An 18,920-nucleotide genomic window follows, 5' to 3' on the forward strand; every position below is an offset into this window, starting at 1 on the left:
ATTATTTTACAAATAGAACACCAGAATGGAGATTTTGTTTTACCTTCAGATCCCGGTGAACGATCCTCTTCTGGTGACAGTATTCCACTGCAGACACAATCTGAAAAACACAGAGAAGAATCGTCATGAAGATCATGAATGAATGAATGAATGAATGAAATGGTTTATTTTGAGCAATCAGGTCACAATACATACATAACATATCACTTAGTGAATCACAAGTAGATCTCTTGAAAGGGAGTGGAAGGAAGCAAACTTATATAATCCCACCCCGACTCGACCATTTTCTCTACATGAATTATCAATATCCGGTTCAGGACTAAAAATCAAATATTAATAAAATCAGGATCAGCAAATCGAGCAGAAACAGTGCTACATCACAGTTTAGGAGCAAGTTTAAAGCCACGTTATGGTTCTTCATTGTTATGAATTATCAAGCAAAATATGAAATAATCATGTGATTAATGTAAAATCACATGATTAAAATGTGAATAATCATGAAAACCAAATTTAGAGACTTTGTATGGAGAGAAAATAGACTCACTCTGACTTGTGTGTAATTCTTGATTTGTGCATACATAATTTAGGATTTGTGGATTTTCTGGATTTGTGCACTCTTTTCTGGAAAAAAGGTCTTATTTTTGAAGGGACAAGTGTTTTAAAACACTTATATAGACTTTTTTATAATAATTCTTGGTAATATCTTTTTAAGAAAATGGGAAAATGTCAAGTTTTACTGGATATTTTTCACAATCGAAGTTTAAAACGACTGATAAGAAGACTATGAATAACAAGCGTTCTAGTACTATGTAAACGCATCACTCATGAGACGTGAAAAGAGTCTCACGATAGATTTGTGCGTAACTGATGTGTTATGTGCGTAAGAGGTGATTTGTGTATAATTTTTAAAGATTTGCATGTGTAATTTGTTTCAAGCTGTTTTAATTTTAATTTATGCATGTGTAATTTGTATTTTCTTTTTTACTTATGCACAAAACGTCTTATATGAATTACAAATCAAGAATTATGCACGCACAAATCAGAGTGAGTCTATTTTCTTTCCATACTTGTTCATCTAAACCACAGGTGTCGAACTCCAGGCCTCAAGGCCCGGTGTCCTACATGTTTTCCAACCAACCTGCCTTTGAAGCTCCTTATTGGCCAAACACACCTGATCCAGGTAATCAGCAGCAGATGAGGCAGGATTTCTGGAAAACCAGTAGGACGTCGGCCCTCGAGGACTTGAGTTTGACACCCCTGATCTAAACCCTCTTTGATTCAAAACTGTATTAAACTATTTTGGCTCCAAAATAACCTTAAATGTACCCAAATCTACACAAAAGTAAAAAACACAAGTGAATTTTTTTAGCTTGTTATGGCTGACGCGCTGCATCCTTTACCTGCCTTGTTGTTCTGATCACCTGGCAGGTGGGGACCAATCAGTCATCCCGATTAACACCTGCTGGGTATTTAAACTAGAGCAGACCCTCAACCAGGCAGCCGGAGCAGGAGGAGGTTTTTGAGTTCAACTTGTGTTTGTTTCTTTTCTGTCCTCTGCAGTCTTACACTGCTGGGTTTTGTTATTTTAGGTTGGGGTTGGACCCTGGCAGTCTTTTGTTCCCCCCACGACTGAAGCCGGTGTGCCTATTGGGACCGTAACAGAGCTGGAAATAAATTGCTGTGTTTAGCCAAAATAAAAAACCGTTCTGGCTTTTTAGGACATAGTTTCTGCAGAGTAGCCGTTCATCTGAAATATACCACTGGTTTACGGGTGGGACTGTTGGCGTGAAATCCCATCATCCTTTAGTTTACATGCTCTCCCGCTAGCTCACAGCCCCTCACACCCCCAACCTAGCATTAGCGGTGCAACAAAAGCACGAAGCAACGTTGGAGCTAGCCAGTCGTATAGATTTGATTCAGATTCCAGCTCAGATTAAAAAAACAAAAAAGTTCATGGATTTATTTGTCTACAAGTGGATGAATCAGAATGGAGTGGAGCAGGGAGATGTGGCCCCGCCCAGTGAATTTGTGACATCACAAGGAGACCCTTTTTCAAACAGCATTCTTTAACTACTCCGGATTCACGATTTAACTAAATAAATATTTCGAAATGTCATATTAAGCTTAATTTTTAATATATTATTAACGTTATTGAGATACAAACAATGTTTATTAACCCTTTAACACCCGAGGCGTTGCCGGTGACGCTTGAACACAAATTTTTAACATACTGTAATTTTTTTTTATCAACGTGGTCAATGTCATTCCAGTAGATTGTGAAGGAGAAAAGCGGCTCGTCGAGCCGCTTTTCTCCTTCACAATCTACTGGAATGACATTGATCAAGTTAACTATTACAACATTTACGGTAAATCAAATAACATAAACATTGGAGCTCCGGTGTTAAAGGGTTAACGCTTTAACTGAAAGTTTTCCTTGAGTGGAATTGTGGGGATGAATGAGGACTTGACTCTAAACTATAATGTTTCAGCGACAGATCATGTGACAATTAAACAAAGAACATTCAGTGTTTTAAGAGTTTACATTTTTGGATTGAGTAAACTGTATTTACTTGAATTCTTCTCTGAGAAGGTATTTTGTCTAAAAATAAGCTAATGCAAACCAGCCTGCCTGTTTAGATTCTGTTGTTTTTTACCAACGGAGGAGAACTTCCAAACGGTTTAAATTTTAATGGTTTTATTGACCTTTTCATTTGTGGTTCCAGTGAAAGCGTCTGAGTCATCCTGTGGGGACAGGCTGTGGTCTGCTGTGAGTGCCGTGGTTTCTGACCTGCTTCCAGACGTATTCAGGCCTGATCGCATCCAAACGGAAAACTGCCTCCAGTTCAGCCGATTGTATTTATAGTTTCTGATGCTATAAGTTTCATAAATCATGAGAGCAATTAAACAAATATGACAAAAGTGGGAGGAAATGCATCAAATCAAATCAGAAGATGTTTGTTTCCTGTTTAATGAGAATTTAGAGATTTGTTTTTTGCTTTACAATACATCTTTTATTGAATTTAAAGAAAAAAAAATGAAAATGACGACAAACGGTGATTATGATGGATGACTCTGGATAATTGAAAAGCTTTAATTTGGTAAATTCATAAATTAAAAATTGATCACAAAAGAGAACAGTATTTTTTTTTTTTTAAAATGCTTTTTAGACTTCCTCTCATTTTGTGTTGGATAAGCCAATAAACTCAAACATTTCAGTGAAATAAATCGGCTCAAGTTTTTTACAAATTAAACGAAAGATCAAAAAATTGCTTTAAATTTTAAAATAACTTCTTGTTTATATACCTAAAAAGTACCACAGAGTATTAGGGACAGTTACCCTAGAACACTTTCACTAAATAAAAAGTTACACCATCACTTTTGTCGGGTAGTTTTTACCCAATATGATATACCCAATAAAAAAAAAAAAAAATGATGATAAATTAGAGTATTTTTCTTTTATTTTCAACTGTGGTTCATGTAACAAATGGAAAATAAAACTTAGGAACATCCTAAAAATATGGTTGGAAACGACTGAAAAATTCGGAATTTGAGAAGAAAAAATTCATGAAAAAAAAAATTGATCTGGAGACTTGGTCTTTGGTCCACCCATTCCTGGGACATGTATGACTTTACCCAGAGACTCATGACACTCAGAAAAATATAATATATTGGAAATCATATAAATATTTTAGTCCGAGTTAAAATCACCCACCGATAATGCTCTGGGGTTAATTACGACTTTAAATCTTGTAAATTTACGAGACATAAAAAGTCATTGGTTAAATTGATTGTTATTTTCTCTTAAATTTACAAGAATAAAAGTTGCAAATTTACAAGATTTAAATGTGTAAATCTACAAGATTTAAAGTCTTGTAAAAACTTTTTTGTGGAGCTAATACTCCATCATTAAAAAGAGAAGTATGCAAAGTTAAGGTAAAAAAAAATGAAATTTCAAAAACATTGTATTACCTATAAAAGCTGCCAAGTTTAGCATTAATTGACTAACTAAAAAAATATGTAGAATAAAACGAATTAATAACATGAACTTCACGCGTGTGGATTATTGTCATGCTGATGATAAAGGTAAAAAAAAAAAGTAAATAGAAAAAGGACAGCAACGTGTAAGATATTTAAAAGTTGGAAAAACATCTGAAGTTGCAAAAGAAATACATTGATTTTAGGTTAATTAGCTTAAAGAGCAACTCCCATCATCTTTTAATCTATTTTCAAAACTTTCCGCTCTGCAATTACAATATTTTTAGGCCAAATGGGAAAACAACTTCTGTCATTTTATAGGACATAGTTTCTGCAGAACAGCACTACTGACTTCCCTGAGCTGTGCATTCCCAAGCTCTGCCTCTAGCTTACAGCCCCTCACCCCCAACCTCATGCACCTGTGTAACAAAAATGGTGAGCAATATTAGAACTATCCAGCTGTACGGATCAGATCCAGATTCCAGCTCAGACGAGGAAAACAAAGACGTTCATGGACCTACTTGTCTGTAAGTAGATGCATCAGAATGGAGCAGAGAAGAAGTTTGTGACTCATCCAAAGTATTTTCTATGTCACAAATAAGATCTTTTTCAAACTGCATTTTTATGTCTGCTCCTGATTCACAACAATTTCAATAAAGAAAAATTCAAAAATGCAATTTGAAGCTTCATTTTCTCTTGTATTTGTCCTCCATCATCAGAAAAAAGCCACAAGAAAAACAGCATTTTCATTAGAATGGGTCTTAATGATGAAATCTGATTGGTAAAGATTTCAAATGATCTTCTTTGTCTCTCCTGAAAGTATCCTAAAGTTCATAGAACTCAAAGTGGGCGATTTTAAGCATATAACATTTATTTTTCCCTTATTAGACCAAAATAAACAAAATCAAAAATCCAAGTGCCTTATTTAATCAGTTCACTGATCAATAATCGAGACTTAACCGTTTTGAATCAAAATGGTTAAAAACACAGTTGATTATTAAAGTGCTGAAAAACATCAAAAGCAGAAGCCATCAAAGGTTTAAAATGCTTTTTCAGCAGCAGCATAACGGAGCTCAGAACTCACCTGGCGGAACTTAGCACGAGCTTCCTTCTCCTTCATTCGCCCGTGAGCCACCAGGTAGTCAAAAACTTCACCTGAGAAATAAACAGACAGGTGAGTCCATCACAGGTAATCAACTGGTAATCAAATGATCAACTGAAATCTTATTCATTGATCAGTTTTTGGTAATTTAACTCTCAAAACAAACTCCTTTACATGGTAAAAACATCAGGTTTCCTTCACCTTTGCATCCTGCAAACTCCCCTCAGGCGGCCACACCAACATTCAGTATGTCTCTCTCAGCATGGTAGATCTTTTGACAAGTATCTCAAGTGTTTGAGGTTTAAATATTTCTGTTGTTCATTTCCAAGCAATTAAATGCAAATAAAACAGACAAACGTCTGCTTTGAGTCTATGTTTTCCTCCTCTTCCTTTGTTTTTGACCTTAAATCTGTCCCTGAGGGACTTTTTCATTCTTAAAGTTTTAAAGAAAAACTAACAGATTACACCACCACCACCACCTAGCTTTGTCATGGTTTTAATTAATTGTTACCTTTTAAAACATGCTTACACAAAGTGAGTGGTGTCCTAAATTGTAAAAGAAAAAAAAAAATACATTGCAATTTGGAGATCCCTCCAAAAGATAGTGCCCTAGGCGACCGCCTAGGTCGCCTATGCTCAAGGCCAGCCCTGCCAAGGATCATACACTTATTATGTGAACAGCACTAATGGACACTTTATCCTAGTTTCCATTGAGCGGTTTGTTTCTACAGTGCATGTGTGGTGTAGACCGCTAGCATGTCATCACGTCATTGTAGTGCGACGACTAGAAAAGCAGGTCATCCAGCCGCTCGTCTTTTTCTTACTTTACTTTTGTACATCTTGTATAACAGGAATTTAATGTAGTTTGAAAGATGATTGTGAGCGGCTAAGAAGAATACCACCATAAAACGCTTACAAACGGTTGGAAACGCTAGCTTACATGAGCCCTATGTTGGGGCTTTCAGCCAATCAACTTGTATCTACAGTGGGTCCGCCCCAACCTTCCCGTTCTACTTTTCTATGGACCTACAACGGATGGGGGTCTCAAAGAGGCACAGTTTGGTACTGTTTAATAGGCTAATTTTACAGTGAAAACGTTCAAAACAAAGGACCGAACTGCTCAGTGGAAACGAGGCTTTTGTCCAGTCTTTAGGATTTGAGGAAACTGAAAGAATGAAAAGTCTGTACGACATGTAGAGTCTCACCCACTTACCCGGATTTATGTTTGTACAGGTGCAGCATGCCCATAGACAAAAAATGGGCATGAACATTTTCTCCTGACAAATTCATTAATGCCTCGTTTCCACTGACTGTATAATACAGTATGGACCAGGGCAGTATTGTGAGCATATTTTGAGTATTTCTAACATTTCTATTATAAAATGGACTCATTAAGCCAGTCCAAACTGTATCAGTTTTGGACCCCCGTTGGTCCATAGAAGGTTAACACAGAGTATCCACCCATATCGACCCGGAAGGCAGTTTTGACTAAATGGCGGTAATTTAAAACAAATGCAAAAAAAATACATTTCTGCAAAAATGTCTGAGGTCATGATGGTTCCTGGTTTTGCTCCTACGTTAAAAACTAGACAAAAATAGAAAAAGGCAGCGCCGAAGAAGATTAAAAAAACCTACAAAGAGCCCTTCTAATAAGCTGTCAGTTTGATTCCTAAGGAGCAAACATCTCCACCCTGGTGTCAACATGACGTTTGACTGCAGAGAAAAAGCCAATAAAGAGGATTCATGAAAAAATGTATTAGTGAAGATGTGCATGAGCTGCACTTTGTAAAACATGGACGGGGTCGGAAGGCCGGGAGCAGATCCCTCCATTATTTATGAAGCTGGAGTCTCTTACCTCCGCTGGCGTACTCCATCACCAGGTACAGAGTCTTCTCGGTCTCAATCACCTCAAACAGCTTCACTGAAAGGAGCAGCAGAGGTTAAAGCAGCTGAATCCTCGAGTAAACTGCTGATCCGAGCTCCCCGCTGGGGCGAGAACTCACCGATGTTTGGGTGATTCAGCATCTTCATCACACTGACTTCACGGAAGAGCTAACAAGACAAGATGAATTATAAACATCCACTCTGCCGACTTCAGAAACTACTGAGCCGCTTTTATTTGCATAAAGTCTCTCTCAAATACTGAGAAACTAATATGTATCCAAAAAATGCAACAGATTTGTACATTTTGTATTTCTATGATATTTCTATGATATTCTGCGGTTTTGCTGTTTCCTGAGCAAACTTTGTTCATGAAGCTCCACAAGATGTTTACATCATCTGGACTAAAGTTTATAGGAATAAAAGGAGGAATGTATGAGGGTTAGATGTTTACCTTCTGCATGCTGGTGGGATTCAGCTGAGTTTTGTCAATAATTTTGATCGCAACCTGGAAGAGAAAACAAACAGAGAAAAACAGGTCAAGCCGGGAGCTGAAAGTCTCTATAGTTCCAGAAAGATTTAAAAATAATAATGATAAATTTATGATTGGACAGCCAGATCATCTTAATAAACAACTGGTAAACTGTTTATGCCATAAAGTTGTGGAGAATTAAAATCACTTTTTCTTTTAGATGTTAGTTTGGCAGTTTTTAATAAATCCTCCAACCAAGACTTAGCTTTAGTAAATCAGATCTTTGAGTTGTGTGTTCACTGATTAAATAATCAAGTATAAACAGATGTGTGTCTCAAATGTGGGCACATTTTAACCGAGGAGCTCGCATGGAGGACGTCTTTCTTTTTCTTTTGAGCACAGATAATATCATTTTATACAATGGGTGGGATTATATAAGTTCGTTTCCTCCCACGTCCTTTCAAGCATCTATAATTTGATGTCTAGTTATCCTATGTCTAAGATATCTTTGTATGGATGTAAACCTTCTGATTCCATTACACATGCATTATCCTTGATTTGATTGATTGCTTAAAATAAATCATTTCGAGTCGAGTCGAGTTTAGTCCAGTCTGCCCAAGTCGGGTTTAGTCCAGTCTACTCAAGTCTAGCCGAGTCAAGTCGAGTCTAGATAAGTCGAGTCGAGTTCAGTCCAATCTAGCAGAGTCTCACTGAGTTGAATCTAGCCAAGTTGAATTTAGTCCAGTCTAGCCGAGTCGAGTCGAGTTTAGTCCAATCAAGCAGAGTCGAATTTAGTCCAGTCTAGCCAAGTCAAATTTAGTCCAGTCTAGCTGAGTCAAGTCGAGTTTAGTTCAATCTAGCAGAGACTAGCTGAGTTGAATCTAGCCGATTCAAGTCAAGTTTAGTCCAGTCTAGCCGAGTCGAGTTTAGTGCACTCTAGCCGAGTTGAGTTTAGTCTAGTCTAGTCTAGTCGAGTCGAGTCAAGCTTAGTCCAGTCGAGTCTAGCCAAGTCAAGTCAAGTTTGGTCAATTCTAGCCGAGGCGAGTCGAGTCTAGCTAAGTCGAGTCGAGTTTAGTCCAATCTAGCTGAGTCTAGCTGAGTCAAATCTAGCCGAGTAGAGTCAAGTTTAGTCCAGTCGAGTCTAGTCTAGTCTAGTTGAGCCTAGTCGACTCCAGTCGAGTCTAGCCGAGTCAAGTCTAGGTGAGTCGAGTAGAGTTCAGTCAAATCCAGTCAAGTCCAGTCAAGTCCAGTTGAGTCTAGTCAAGTCGAGTCCAGTCTAATTTAATAATGAATAGATTCTCTTCTCATAGTTTTTGAAAAATGAAATTATTTAAAGTCCAATCATCCAGTGTTCAAATAGTTTTAAGAAAATTGGGAAAAAGATGTAACAACAAAAGGCAAGAAACAAAAAAAAAAAGATTGTCTCAGTCCTACAGACATCAGTTGGAAAATATTATTTAAAAAAAATCCCCAAAATAACTCACACCAACTGTCAAGCACGGAAGTGGAGTGTTTATGATTAGGTTCTTGTTTGGTGAGAGCATCATGTAGTTACAGGCAGAAATCCTTCAAAGACACAATTGTGTTTTTTTGTTTTTAATGTTCTTGTTGGATTTTCTCATGACACAGAATACAATAATTAGGCCTAAAAATGGATTCTCTGAGTATTTTTTAATGACATTTTTGTGAATCAGGACCAGATGAAAAATCTTTGTTGAGAAAAGCTGGTAGCCGTCACATCGGTGAGCCACAAGCTCTCGTTTTAATGGATCCACTTGAGATTCTTTTGTCGTTTGTTGACATCTGGATCAAAGCTGTACAGCTGGATAACTCTGAGGACGCTCGCCATTTTTGTTGCACTGGTAATGAGAGCAAGTACGCAGATGGATGATGGGAAATGGGGGCGGGCTTACTCCATCCTAACATTTCTGTCTACTACTCATTTCTGCCGCTCTGCAGAAACTGTATCCTAGAAAATGACACAAGTTCTTTGATTTTGTCTAAAAATAACATAATCATAATGAAAAGAACACTGGGAACGCTTTGAAAGTAGATCAAACCAAAATGTGAACTCTGATTTAGAGAAGATCCAGGAGGAAGAAGAAATGTTTCACGGCAGCCTGATAAACACGTTTCTGCTTCTCATAAAACCTGAAAGTAACAAAACAGGTTTAGAAAATGTATTCATGAATCATAAAACCCGACGAACTGAAGCATCAGCAGGGAGGCAGATCCCCCCACAGCGCCATGATGACTGTCTAAGTGCTCCTTCTGTTTAGTGTTTTCCTTCTCTCAGTTCAAGTGTGTCATCTTCAGAGAGGAGCAGAGCAGCCGATTGGACAAACGCGACGCCTCCACGCGGATATGGACCTTAAAATAAGCGCAGAGAAGGAGAACGTCACACACGCTCACCCTGTGACGCTCTGACCAACCGGCGTTGAGCTGCTGACGTCGACGGCGTGAATAATTGATCCAACAACTTCAGCTTCAGCAAAACACTGAGTATGAACTGAAGCAGAGCAGAGCGGACCCTTTGTTTAGTTTTACCGTCAATCATCTTTGGAAATCTGACCAGAAATAACATTTACAATGTATTTGTTTATTTTTTTGGATCTTTTTGGAGTTAAACGAGTAAAGAACAGACACAAACTCTGCATTCTGACCTCTCTGCCAGTCAAGGTGTGTTTGGCCAGTTTGACTTTGGCAAAGTTCCCCTTGCCAATGGTCTTCAGCAGCCGGTAGTTTCCCACGTGCGGCTGCTCGTCCGTGATGGCCGCCACAGAGCTGCGGCATGGCACCAAGCTGTGGCAGCTTGAAGACTTGACGGGCGGAGCTGGAGGTTCTGGAAGACCCTCGGAAGATTTGGGCTAGAAGAGAAATCGAGAGAAATTAGACACGTAGTTCTGAAACCCGAGAGTCACCCATAACAAAAGTCTCAAAATGGCAGCTGAGAAACCTTAAACTTTATTTGAAACATAAAGAAATGCAACAGATCAATCCGTCAATGTGTTCTAAAAACTACTAGATTACAACTTTAAGATCCTTTTAGGCCAATCGCTCATTTTGATTCATCAAAGTGTGCCAACCTTCAGCGATAGAGGATGATGTTTACTGACTGTTTTTATAAGAGAACCTCATGTTGAAACACATTTTAATTGAATTATCCTTTGATGGTTCCAGGAAAACAATCTGTCAGCAACATGAGGCTGAATCTCAACAGCAGCAGCCCATGTGCTCAGAATGGTCCTGATTATTTTAGGTAGTAACAGTTCTAACAACCCGATTTTCATGAGGAGCCTGCAGACATGATGGAGATGTGTAGCAATTTGTCAATAAACGTGCATCCATGTGCAGCATTAGACTGATTGACTGTATATGAGAACTGGAATGAGTGGCGCCTCCCTTTTGGTCAGGGGTGTCAAACTCAATCACACTGGGCCAAAACCCAAAACACACCTTAGGCTGAACAGGATAAACATGTATCGAACACTCTAAAACTACATTTTTAAAACTTTAAACCCGTAATTATGAACATTACCTGTGATAATACTCGTGTGAATGCTGTAAGCTGAATTTGGCTGCTAAAGATACTAGTGCTGAAATCTGAAGATGAAGATATTGATGGCTAAAAACGCTGAAGTTAGCCAGCTAAAATGTTACCTAAATGCCAAATTAGCCTATAAAACTTAGGTTAGCCAAAACAGGAAGCACGAAGCTGATAAAAATAGATAAACTTTAAAATAGCCTAAAAAAAAAAAGAAAAAGAAAAAGAAAAAATTAGCCAAAAGAGCTAGGATGTAACTAAAATATTAGCTAAAAATAGCCTAAAATATCCTAATAAATGCCAAAATTGACCAAAAATCTAGCAGAATGCCAATTGTCGAAACTTTAAAAAACATAACTTTTTAAACATAATAAAATGAATAATAAAAAGGCAGGAATATTATTCCAGAATAAATCAACTTAAACCTTAAATAATTCCAAACAGGGAGTGGCTTCTAGAAGCGAAAATCCCATTGACTTCTATAGAGAAATAAACAGTTATGACTTAGTTATTCTATTGATAATCCTTATTTTGCTCCACACTGTATTTTTTCTGAAGTTCAAGTTATAAACCGACCAATCAGATGTCTCAATAAAAGTAGGTGGTGCCAACCAACCCTACATCGAAAATCAAAACGTTTGATAGGGGTGTGGCCTTCCAACAAGCGCCGTCCTGATTGGCAAGAGTGGTTGCCATAGAAACAATGAGTCAGACTCAACGTCTGGCTCCAACATGGCGGCTGAATTGACTTCATTTGGGTGGAGTCGGAAGATAACCTTTTTCTATAGATGACGTCACATGGTCATTGGCTGAAACGAACCAAGATTAAAAATTAGGACAGCAAAAAGTTAAATGAACTAACAGAGTCAAGGGTCATGGTTGTCATAACGACAGTCGCTCGAGCTGGACATGAAAAGACACCCCCAATACATTTTTAACAACATCTAACAACTCATTAAAGATTTAAAGGAAAGAGACATCGGGAGGTCAGACTGCAGGGCATGATGGGAACACTCCGTGTGAACTTCACCTCATCAGCGTCGATGCACTTTTCAGTGACTTCCTGTCTCATTCACTGGAGAGGTGGGGGGTGGGGGGGTCCATTCAGAACGGGTGATTCCATTGTAAACACGGGTTGCCATGGTGACGAGAGACCCTCAGCAGCTGATTTAACAGCTCAGCAAAACCAAAGGGACAAAAGGGATGCGATGAATCACGCTACGTCTGTTTAGGATCTGATCCGAGTGTGGAGCAGCAAAGGCTCATGGGATGGAAGCAAACGGACTTATGGACTCCTAAAACAGTGAACAGAGGGAATAGACGCTATTAAACCTCACAGAAGGGTTGCGTCTGGTGGATTTTTTTGATGTCTAAGTTTTTAATTTGAAAAAAATTGCACCAAATTATACCAAAGCCTTTAAAGTTAAGACTAGCACATTAACTCGGCTGTAGAAACTTTAAGTCAATCAAATAAACAGTAAAATAAGAGGTAAAATAAAATGTCATTTCTCCAAATCCACAATAACCTGGTTTCTGGGGAAGTCCAGGAAGGTTCTGGAGTGACTACATCCGTCATCTGACGTGAACCAACAACCAAAAAACACATTTTGAAACGTTTACAGATGGAGTTACAGAGTTTTAGACTGTGACTTTCAGAGAGTACTGACACTAATACACACCCGCCGTAGAGCTCCTTGCAGCTCTGCAGTGTATTTCCAGAGAAATCGATAGTAAACAGACAGGAGGAGCCAGCTGTAGCTGCTGTCTGCCTGACAGATGCAAAATGTCATCAAAACTGCTGAGAATCTGGAAACTGTTGGAGTGAAAACATTTTCATTTCTTTTTGTGTTTTTCTCCTCTGAAATGAAAACATCCCAGCAGATCTTTGACCCTCAGACTCAACCATTTGTTCATGTTTTAGCCACAACTTTTTTCAGTTTTCGGCTCAAACATTTTCCATGGCAACACATTGAGAGGCAGGTTTATGAAGTAGAATGTAGAGATCGTCGGAGTGTGGAGTGCAGTCCCACAGAAGAGCGGCTCAATGAGAGTATCCCCACATTAGCATGACAATGCATTTGCCCCGAATTCCTTCAGGGTCCAGGAGCCTGGAGCACGTCCAAAAACCCAAACGACGCTCACGACGGGGGTAGGAAAGCACAAACACAACATCACCTGCGATTCCTCAGAGCAACAAAAGACACACAACCTGCAGCACAACAAACAAACTGGAGCGGTTCTTCATTTGAGTGAGCAGTCTGACATCGATGCCTCAAACCACCAACATGTCAAAAAACAGCAGCAATGACTGTATATGAGAACTGGACTGAGTGAGTGTGACATCATCACAAATGGTTTACTTCCAGTCAATTCAGTCGCCATCCTTTTGCTGTACGGACGCCGCCACGTAGGACCCATCATCAGTGAGCAGTGATTGGTCTGAGTCAGCGTTTCTATGGCAACCACTCTCACCTATCAAATGTCTTCACTTTCTCTAATGGTAAATACTTGTTCCTACCTTCCTTGTCTACAATTTCTTGGTATTTTTGAAGATCGATTTGATTATCGATTTATCTCATTTTGAAAAAAGATAGATCGATCAGGTTGGATCGTAGGAATATAAATTGATTAATCAATTAATCGTCACGCCCCTAATAATGAAGGAAGTTTCTTGACTCAAACTTGCTCTGATCTTGACAGTCAAAGTGAATCTTTCCTCCAAATGTGGCATACATTTGTTTTAAGCAGAAAAAAATGTTTGATTTAAAAAAATGCTTTAAAAACAAATTAAGTATTTTTATTTCCTGCAGTTTGTGTTTTTTTTTTCCTCTTCAGTTTAATTTTTGTGTTTATAGTTTAGATTTAAACTGCAGATTGAACCTGTACCCGGAAAAAGGTTCTTTTCCTTTTTTTTTTCAGAACAAGAACAACAAAAAAACAAATAAAAAGAAACAACGCAAATGATCCAGAATCAGTTGCAGAAGAAGCACGTCCTGCACTGTCTCTACGACGTCTTTCTAGCTAAAATTATTATGAAAATCATTAGAATCGACTGAAACATGAAGTTTCTTAGCCTGTAGTCCATGAGCTGCTGGAGGTTTTTGTGTTAACTTGTTGTTCATCCTGTTTGCTGATCTGGGATGACAGGAGAACTGCAAAAACTAAAACACAATAGAACGATGAAGCAGTGGTTCTGCATGTCACTCATGAGACTTACAAACACTCACTGCTGTGTTTGGTTCTGCAGCTGTTCCTTCAATATTATGGATAAAAAAACAAACAAAGAAAAGCATCACAACAAAAGAATCTGTGGATTTATTTCCCGTGGTGACGCTGAGACCAGTTTTAAAAAAGCAAAGTCTCCACCATGAACGGATCCAACATGGAAAGTTTAAAACCGTCTTTGTTCTGTTAAATCAGAGAAAAAATACAAAAGAGTATTTCATTATAAAAATAAAACGCATCATCCACTCCGCAATTAGTCGACTAATCGACTATTAAAATAGTCGACGACTTATTTAATAGTCGATTAGTCGTTACTTTATATTATATGGAGTCAGATTGTATTAAAGTTGAAAGTTCTGATGGAATTCTGCTATCTTTTAGGACTATTTTGGAATTTATTAAGGTTTTTTTTAAGCTAATTTGGAGTTTAGCTAATATTTCAGCTGGATGCTAGCTATTTTAGCTAAATTGGGATATTTTCAGTTTTTTAGGCCAATTTGGAGCTTAGCTATTTCAGCTTCATGCTAGTTATTTTGGCTAATTTAGGCTTTTTTAAAGGTTTTAAGGCTAATTTTGGGAGTTTAGCTAATATTTTAGCTGCATGCTAGCTGTTTTGGCTAACTTAGGCTTTTTTCAGTTTTTTAGGCTAATTTTAGATGTAACTAATATTTTAGCTGGCTATCAGCTTCAGCATCTTGAAATTCAGCTTACAGCATTTACATCCAGTTTGCTCATGACCTGATTAGTCGACAAATCGGAAACAATAATCGATGATTAGTCGACTATCAAAATAATTGTTTGTGGCAGCACTATCATCCACTGTGCTTCATATTTTCAAACCTAAAACTAACAAAAAAAAGATTTTGAAGGTCTGAAAGACGATAAAGCTGAGAAATATGCTGTAGATCAGCAAAACAAGGTGTCCCTGTTTCTAAGTTTACTAACAACTTGCACTTCAAGTTTAGATTGGATCAACTCAAACAGGTCAAGAATGTTAGAAAAAAGGAAGTTTGTCACAGTAAAGCAGGACTACGGAGTTCCAAAAGCACACACGAGTGGAAAAAAAAATGTCTTCTGACTTATCTGCTGGGAACTGAAATGTCTGGAAGTGGACATTTATAGGATCTACTGGAGTCTGCACAGAAAATCTGAATCCTAAAGTGAGACGAGAACACTGATTTGAGTTCCTCCACCCGACTCATCGACGTTCTGAAGAGCAGCATAAAGGCAGGACAAAGTAAAAACTGAAGATCTATGATGTTCATCTAATGCAGAACCAACCTGCCCATCAAAAACCTCTAAACTGAGCTCTAAAAAATTCAAAAGAGCAGAATTAAAATAAAAAAAAACACAAATAAATAAAGTAATAAATGTAAAAATATGTATATTCTGAGGCCAGAATGTTCATTGTTTATAAGAAGGGCTAGTATTTGGAAAATAATTAGCTCCAAAATGATATTTATTGTGATAACATTGAAGTTACAATGAGGATTTTAACCTCCAGGTACTAAAAACATTGCAAATGTGGTTTCAGACGACACACAGCGTGTTGTGCTAACACATGCAGACACAGACAGAGGAGGTCACCTCAGATAAAAGCCCTTCAATCACCAGAAAAGAACAACAACTCACTGAGTTTTTTGTATTTTATGTTTTAATTCAAGAGGCTGGAACTGAAAGAAAGCTGCAGATGTGCAGCATGTTTGTATTCACCTCCATAGCTGATGCAGACTGAAGGATTATGGGAACTCTGAGGCCACAGAGATGAGGCTGACCTTGTAAACTTATTTTTAGCTCTTTGACCTGCACCAACACTTTTATACACCGTCACCTTTCAGTTCTGCTGCATGGAAAAACATCCACACAGTTGTTAAGAACATCGCTCTGTTGGGAACAGAAGACGCAGCGATCACCAGAATAAATAACAAAAACAACGAGGGAAAAAAATGAACCACCAATTAATATCAGAAATTATTGGTGAAATTGGAGCTATCCAGCCGTACAGCTTAGATCCAGATTCCAGCTCAAAGGATACAAACAAAGACGTTCATGGATCTGTTCGTCTGTGAGTGGATGATCGGAATGGAGCAGATCAGGAAGCTTATTATCTATGTAACAAAAAAGCTATTTTTTAAATTAATTACTGTTTTGTTTTTCTACTTTTTTTTCTGAATTATAGTTTCTATATTTCATGAATTTGCTGTCCTGTTTTTCTATTGACATCTCCATCTGTTGTTTCTGCTGTTGTCTGACTTCTGTCATCATTTCTATTAAACTTTTCCTTTTACTGGAAACCATCAACCTTTTCTACAGGGACTAAAATAGAAATTAGCCTAAAAGGCTATAATCTTATTTATTTGCATTTTTAAATGTTTTATTTATATATGCTTTCCCTGTCTTAAATGGTCAATTTTCCAAACTGCTTTTTTTTTTTCTGCTCCTCATTCAAAACAATTTGGATAAAGAAATACATAATATATAATATTTTTCTTGTAAATGTCCTCCATCCAACACGCTAAAACACAACTTAGATCGGAGAGGGACTTGAAGCTTTGCAGACTAAACATAGCAAAGTCATAAAAAACAAAAAAAAAGATGAAAATTTAAACTACTATGCAAAAATAAATGCAATGAATTATTTCAGCTGGTGACAAAAGCCCAGAGTCAGACACACAAGTGGCTCGCGGGATCAACAGCTTCATTACAGCTGCAGCTGAGAAAGAATTAATAAATGTCTCCATCTCTGACTTAATGAGGAAAGAATTACGAGAACATCAAGAAAAGTTCATCATCTATTAGCCTGAGGTCATTTCAGTGGATGAATACTAATTATAGACACTTTTTTAAGAGGCCCAAATCATGAAAAATCAACTTTTTAAAAACTTTCAAGTATATAATAATGTTTATTTTTTCATTTAAAAATAAAAACCACCCCCAAAGAGGTCATTTGAATCATTCACTCATTCCTCTGAAATGAGCACCAGCCCCCACCCAACCCACAAAAACCAGACTCACAGACTCAGTCTCACCTGCACAGACTCAGACTCAGGTCCACAGACACAGTCTCACCTGCACAGACTCACCTGCTCAGACTCGCTGACCGGGGTCAGCGGCGTCCTGCCCGACATCCTTCTCTCTCCCTGGCCGGCTTTCCTCTGCCTTCAGTCCGGGACCAGCATCCTCTGCGCCGGGCGGCTCTACAGCATCTCTCCCGGATGCAGGCCGCCTCGGCGGGGATCAGCTGCTGAGACTCACCGGCTGATGGGAGAGGAGGGGAGGGCGGGGGGGAGACCGGGGCGGCGGCTCGGGAAGGGCCGGGCGTCTGCGCGTCTGAGGCGGAAGGAAAGACGCGGCGGAACAAAGACGGAGAGGAGCGATGAAGAGGAGGAGGAAGAGGAGGAGGTGGAGGGGAGAGGGAGGGAAAAGTCCCGCTCCTCGCGGCTTCCAGCCGGTGATCGGGTCAGACAGCAGCACACTGCGGAGTTCAGGAGGAAGAGATAACGTCAGAGCTCCTCCTCCTCATCATCATCTTCATCTGACGGAGCGTCATCCTCCACATTTCCCAGCATCCTCAGCTGCTGCCGTTTAGACAAACACTGAGCTGAAAATAATGAACTTTGAACAAATAAAATAATAAACATTAATTCATTTCATTTGTGTTTTTAGCTTTTCATTTGAATTTATGAGTAAAATGAGCCTCATTTTAAATGTCTAACCTTTAAACTACCAGAAGAACAAACAAACAAAAACAAATAAAGTATCTTTGCCTTCGTACGGAGCCCCTAAAGGGACATTAAAGTAAAAAAATAAATAAATTAAAATAAATTAAAGATTTTTTTCCCCTTCCCTAAAAACACTGAGGGGTGCCGTAAAGCAAACAAATGAAGTAATGAGCTATATCTTTAAAAAATAATCTCAAAATAAGATAAATTGATTACATTGATACTAGAAAACAGCATGTGAGTGTGGTAGAATGTTCTACTAATGATCCTTTTTAAGTATTTTGATGTGAAAACAACAGTGGGCTGAACTTTATCAAGCTAAAATTTGACTTCAATTCTTCTTTACTTGTTTGTTTAAACACATATTAAAATTACACTTGATTATCTTGCAAGAATTCCAAGAAATCTGGAAAACTTCACCAGCACGGTACAGTCTCACTGGTTGATGTTTTGGACAAAAATGTCCTGATTCATTTTAATGAATCGTTCAAAATGAACCAAAATCGACTATGAATTGCATTGCAAACCACAAATTAGGAAATAAATTATATTGTTCAAATAAATCGCTAAACCCATAAATAGAAACATTGTACATACAATACACTTAAATATTAAGACGGAACATTTTTTTATAAATATACATACCTAATATGGATGTCACATTTTGTCCTCCAAACTAAACTTTTTCTCCTACTTCCTAATATTAATTACAAAAAAGTTGTTTTTTTTGGTTTCAGGAATAACATTTTACACCACAAAAAGGTGGATCCTGCATCTCCACGAGTCAATTTAATATTTGAGATATATTTATTGTCAACAGAAGTAGACATAATTGTGAAAATAGTTTAAATGTCACGTGTTTGTAGGTCTGTGCTCTCATTCTTGAATTTTTGAAAAGATGCAGTTTTACTGCCACCTGGTGGTTTCACCGCGTTCCTGCAGGCGTACCTCTAATAGGTGAAGTTGCAGAAAATGTTCGAGTTTTTATGTCAAAGGGGT

At 38.1% G+C, this 18,920-nt stretch overlaps 1 protein-coding gene across 1 annotated transcript in view; it reads right to left on the reverse strand.

Moving 5' to 3' along the window:
- Nucleotides 1-18,239, reverse strand: part of mark1 (MAP/microtubule affinity-regulating kinase 1) — a 31,965-nt gene extending 13,726 nt beyond the window's left edge. The window contains exons 1-7 of the mRNA XM_024289646.2: nucleotides 17,283-18,239; nucleotides 10,094-10,297; nucleotides 7,413-7,466; nucleotides 7,081-7,129; nucleotides 6,933-6,998; nucleotides 5,060-5,130; nucleotides 44-100 (exon numbers count right to left, since the gene is read on the reverse strand). Of these exons, the coding sequence (XP_024145414.1) occupies nucleotides 44-100; nucleotides 5,060-5,130; nucleotides 6,933-6,998; nucleotides 7,081-7,129; nucleotides 7,413-7,466; nucleotides 10,094-10,297; nucleotides 17,283-17,327 (546 nt within the window). The 5' untranslated portion in view covers nucleotides 17,328-18,239. The remainder of the gene's footprint in view (nucleotides 1-43; nucleotides 101-5,059; nucleotides 5,131-6,932; nucleotides 6,999-7,080; nucleotides 7,130-7,412; nucleotides 7,467-10,093; nucleotides 10,298-17,282) is intronic.
- Between the last annotated feature and the right edge of the window lie 681 nt (nucleotides 18,240-18,920).

The sequence above is a fragment of the Oryzias melastigma genome, linkage group LG1 (genome assembly GCF_002922805.2).
Source record: "Oryzias melastigma strain HK-1 linkage group LG1, ASM292280v2, whole genome shotgun sequence".
Classification (NCBI taxonomy): Eukaryota; Metazoa; Chordata; class Actinopteri; order Beloniformes; family Adrianichthyidae; genus Oryzias; species Oryzias melastigma.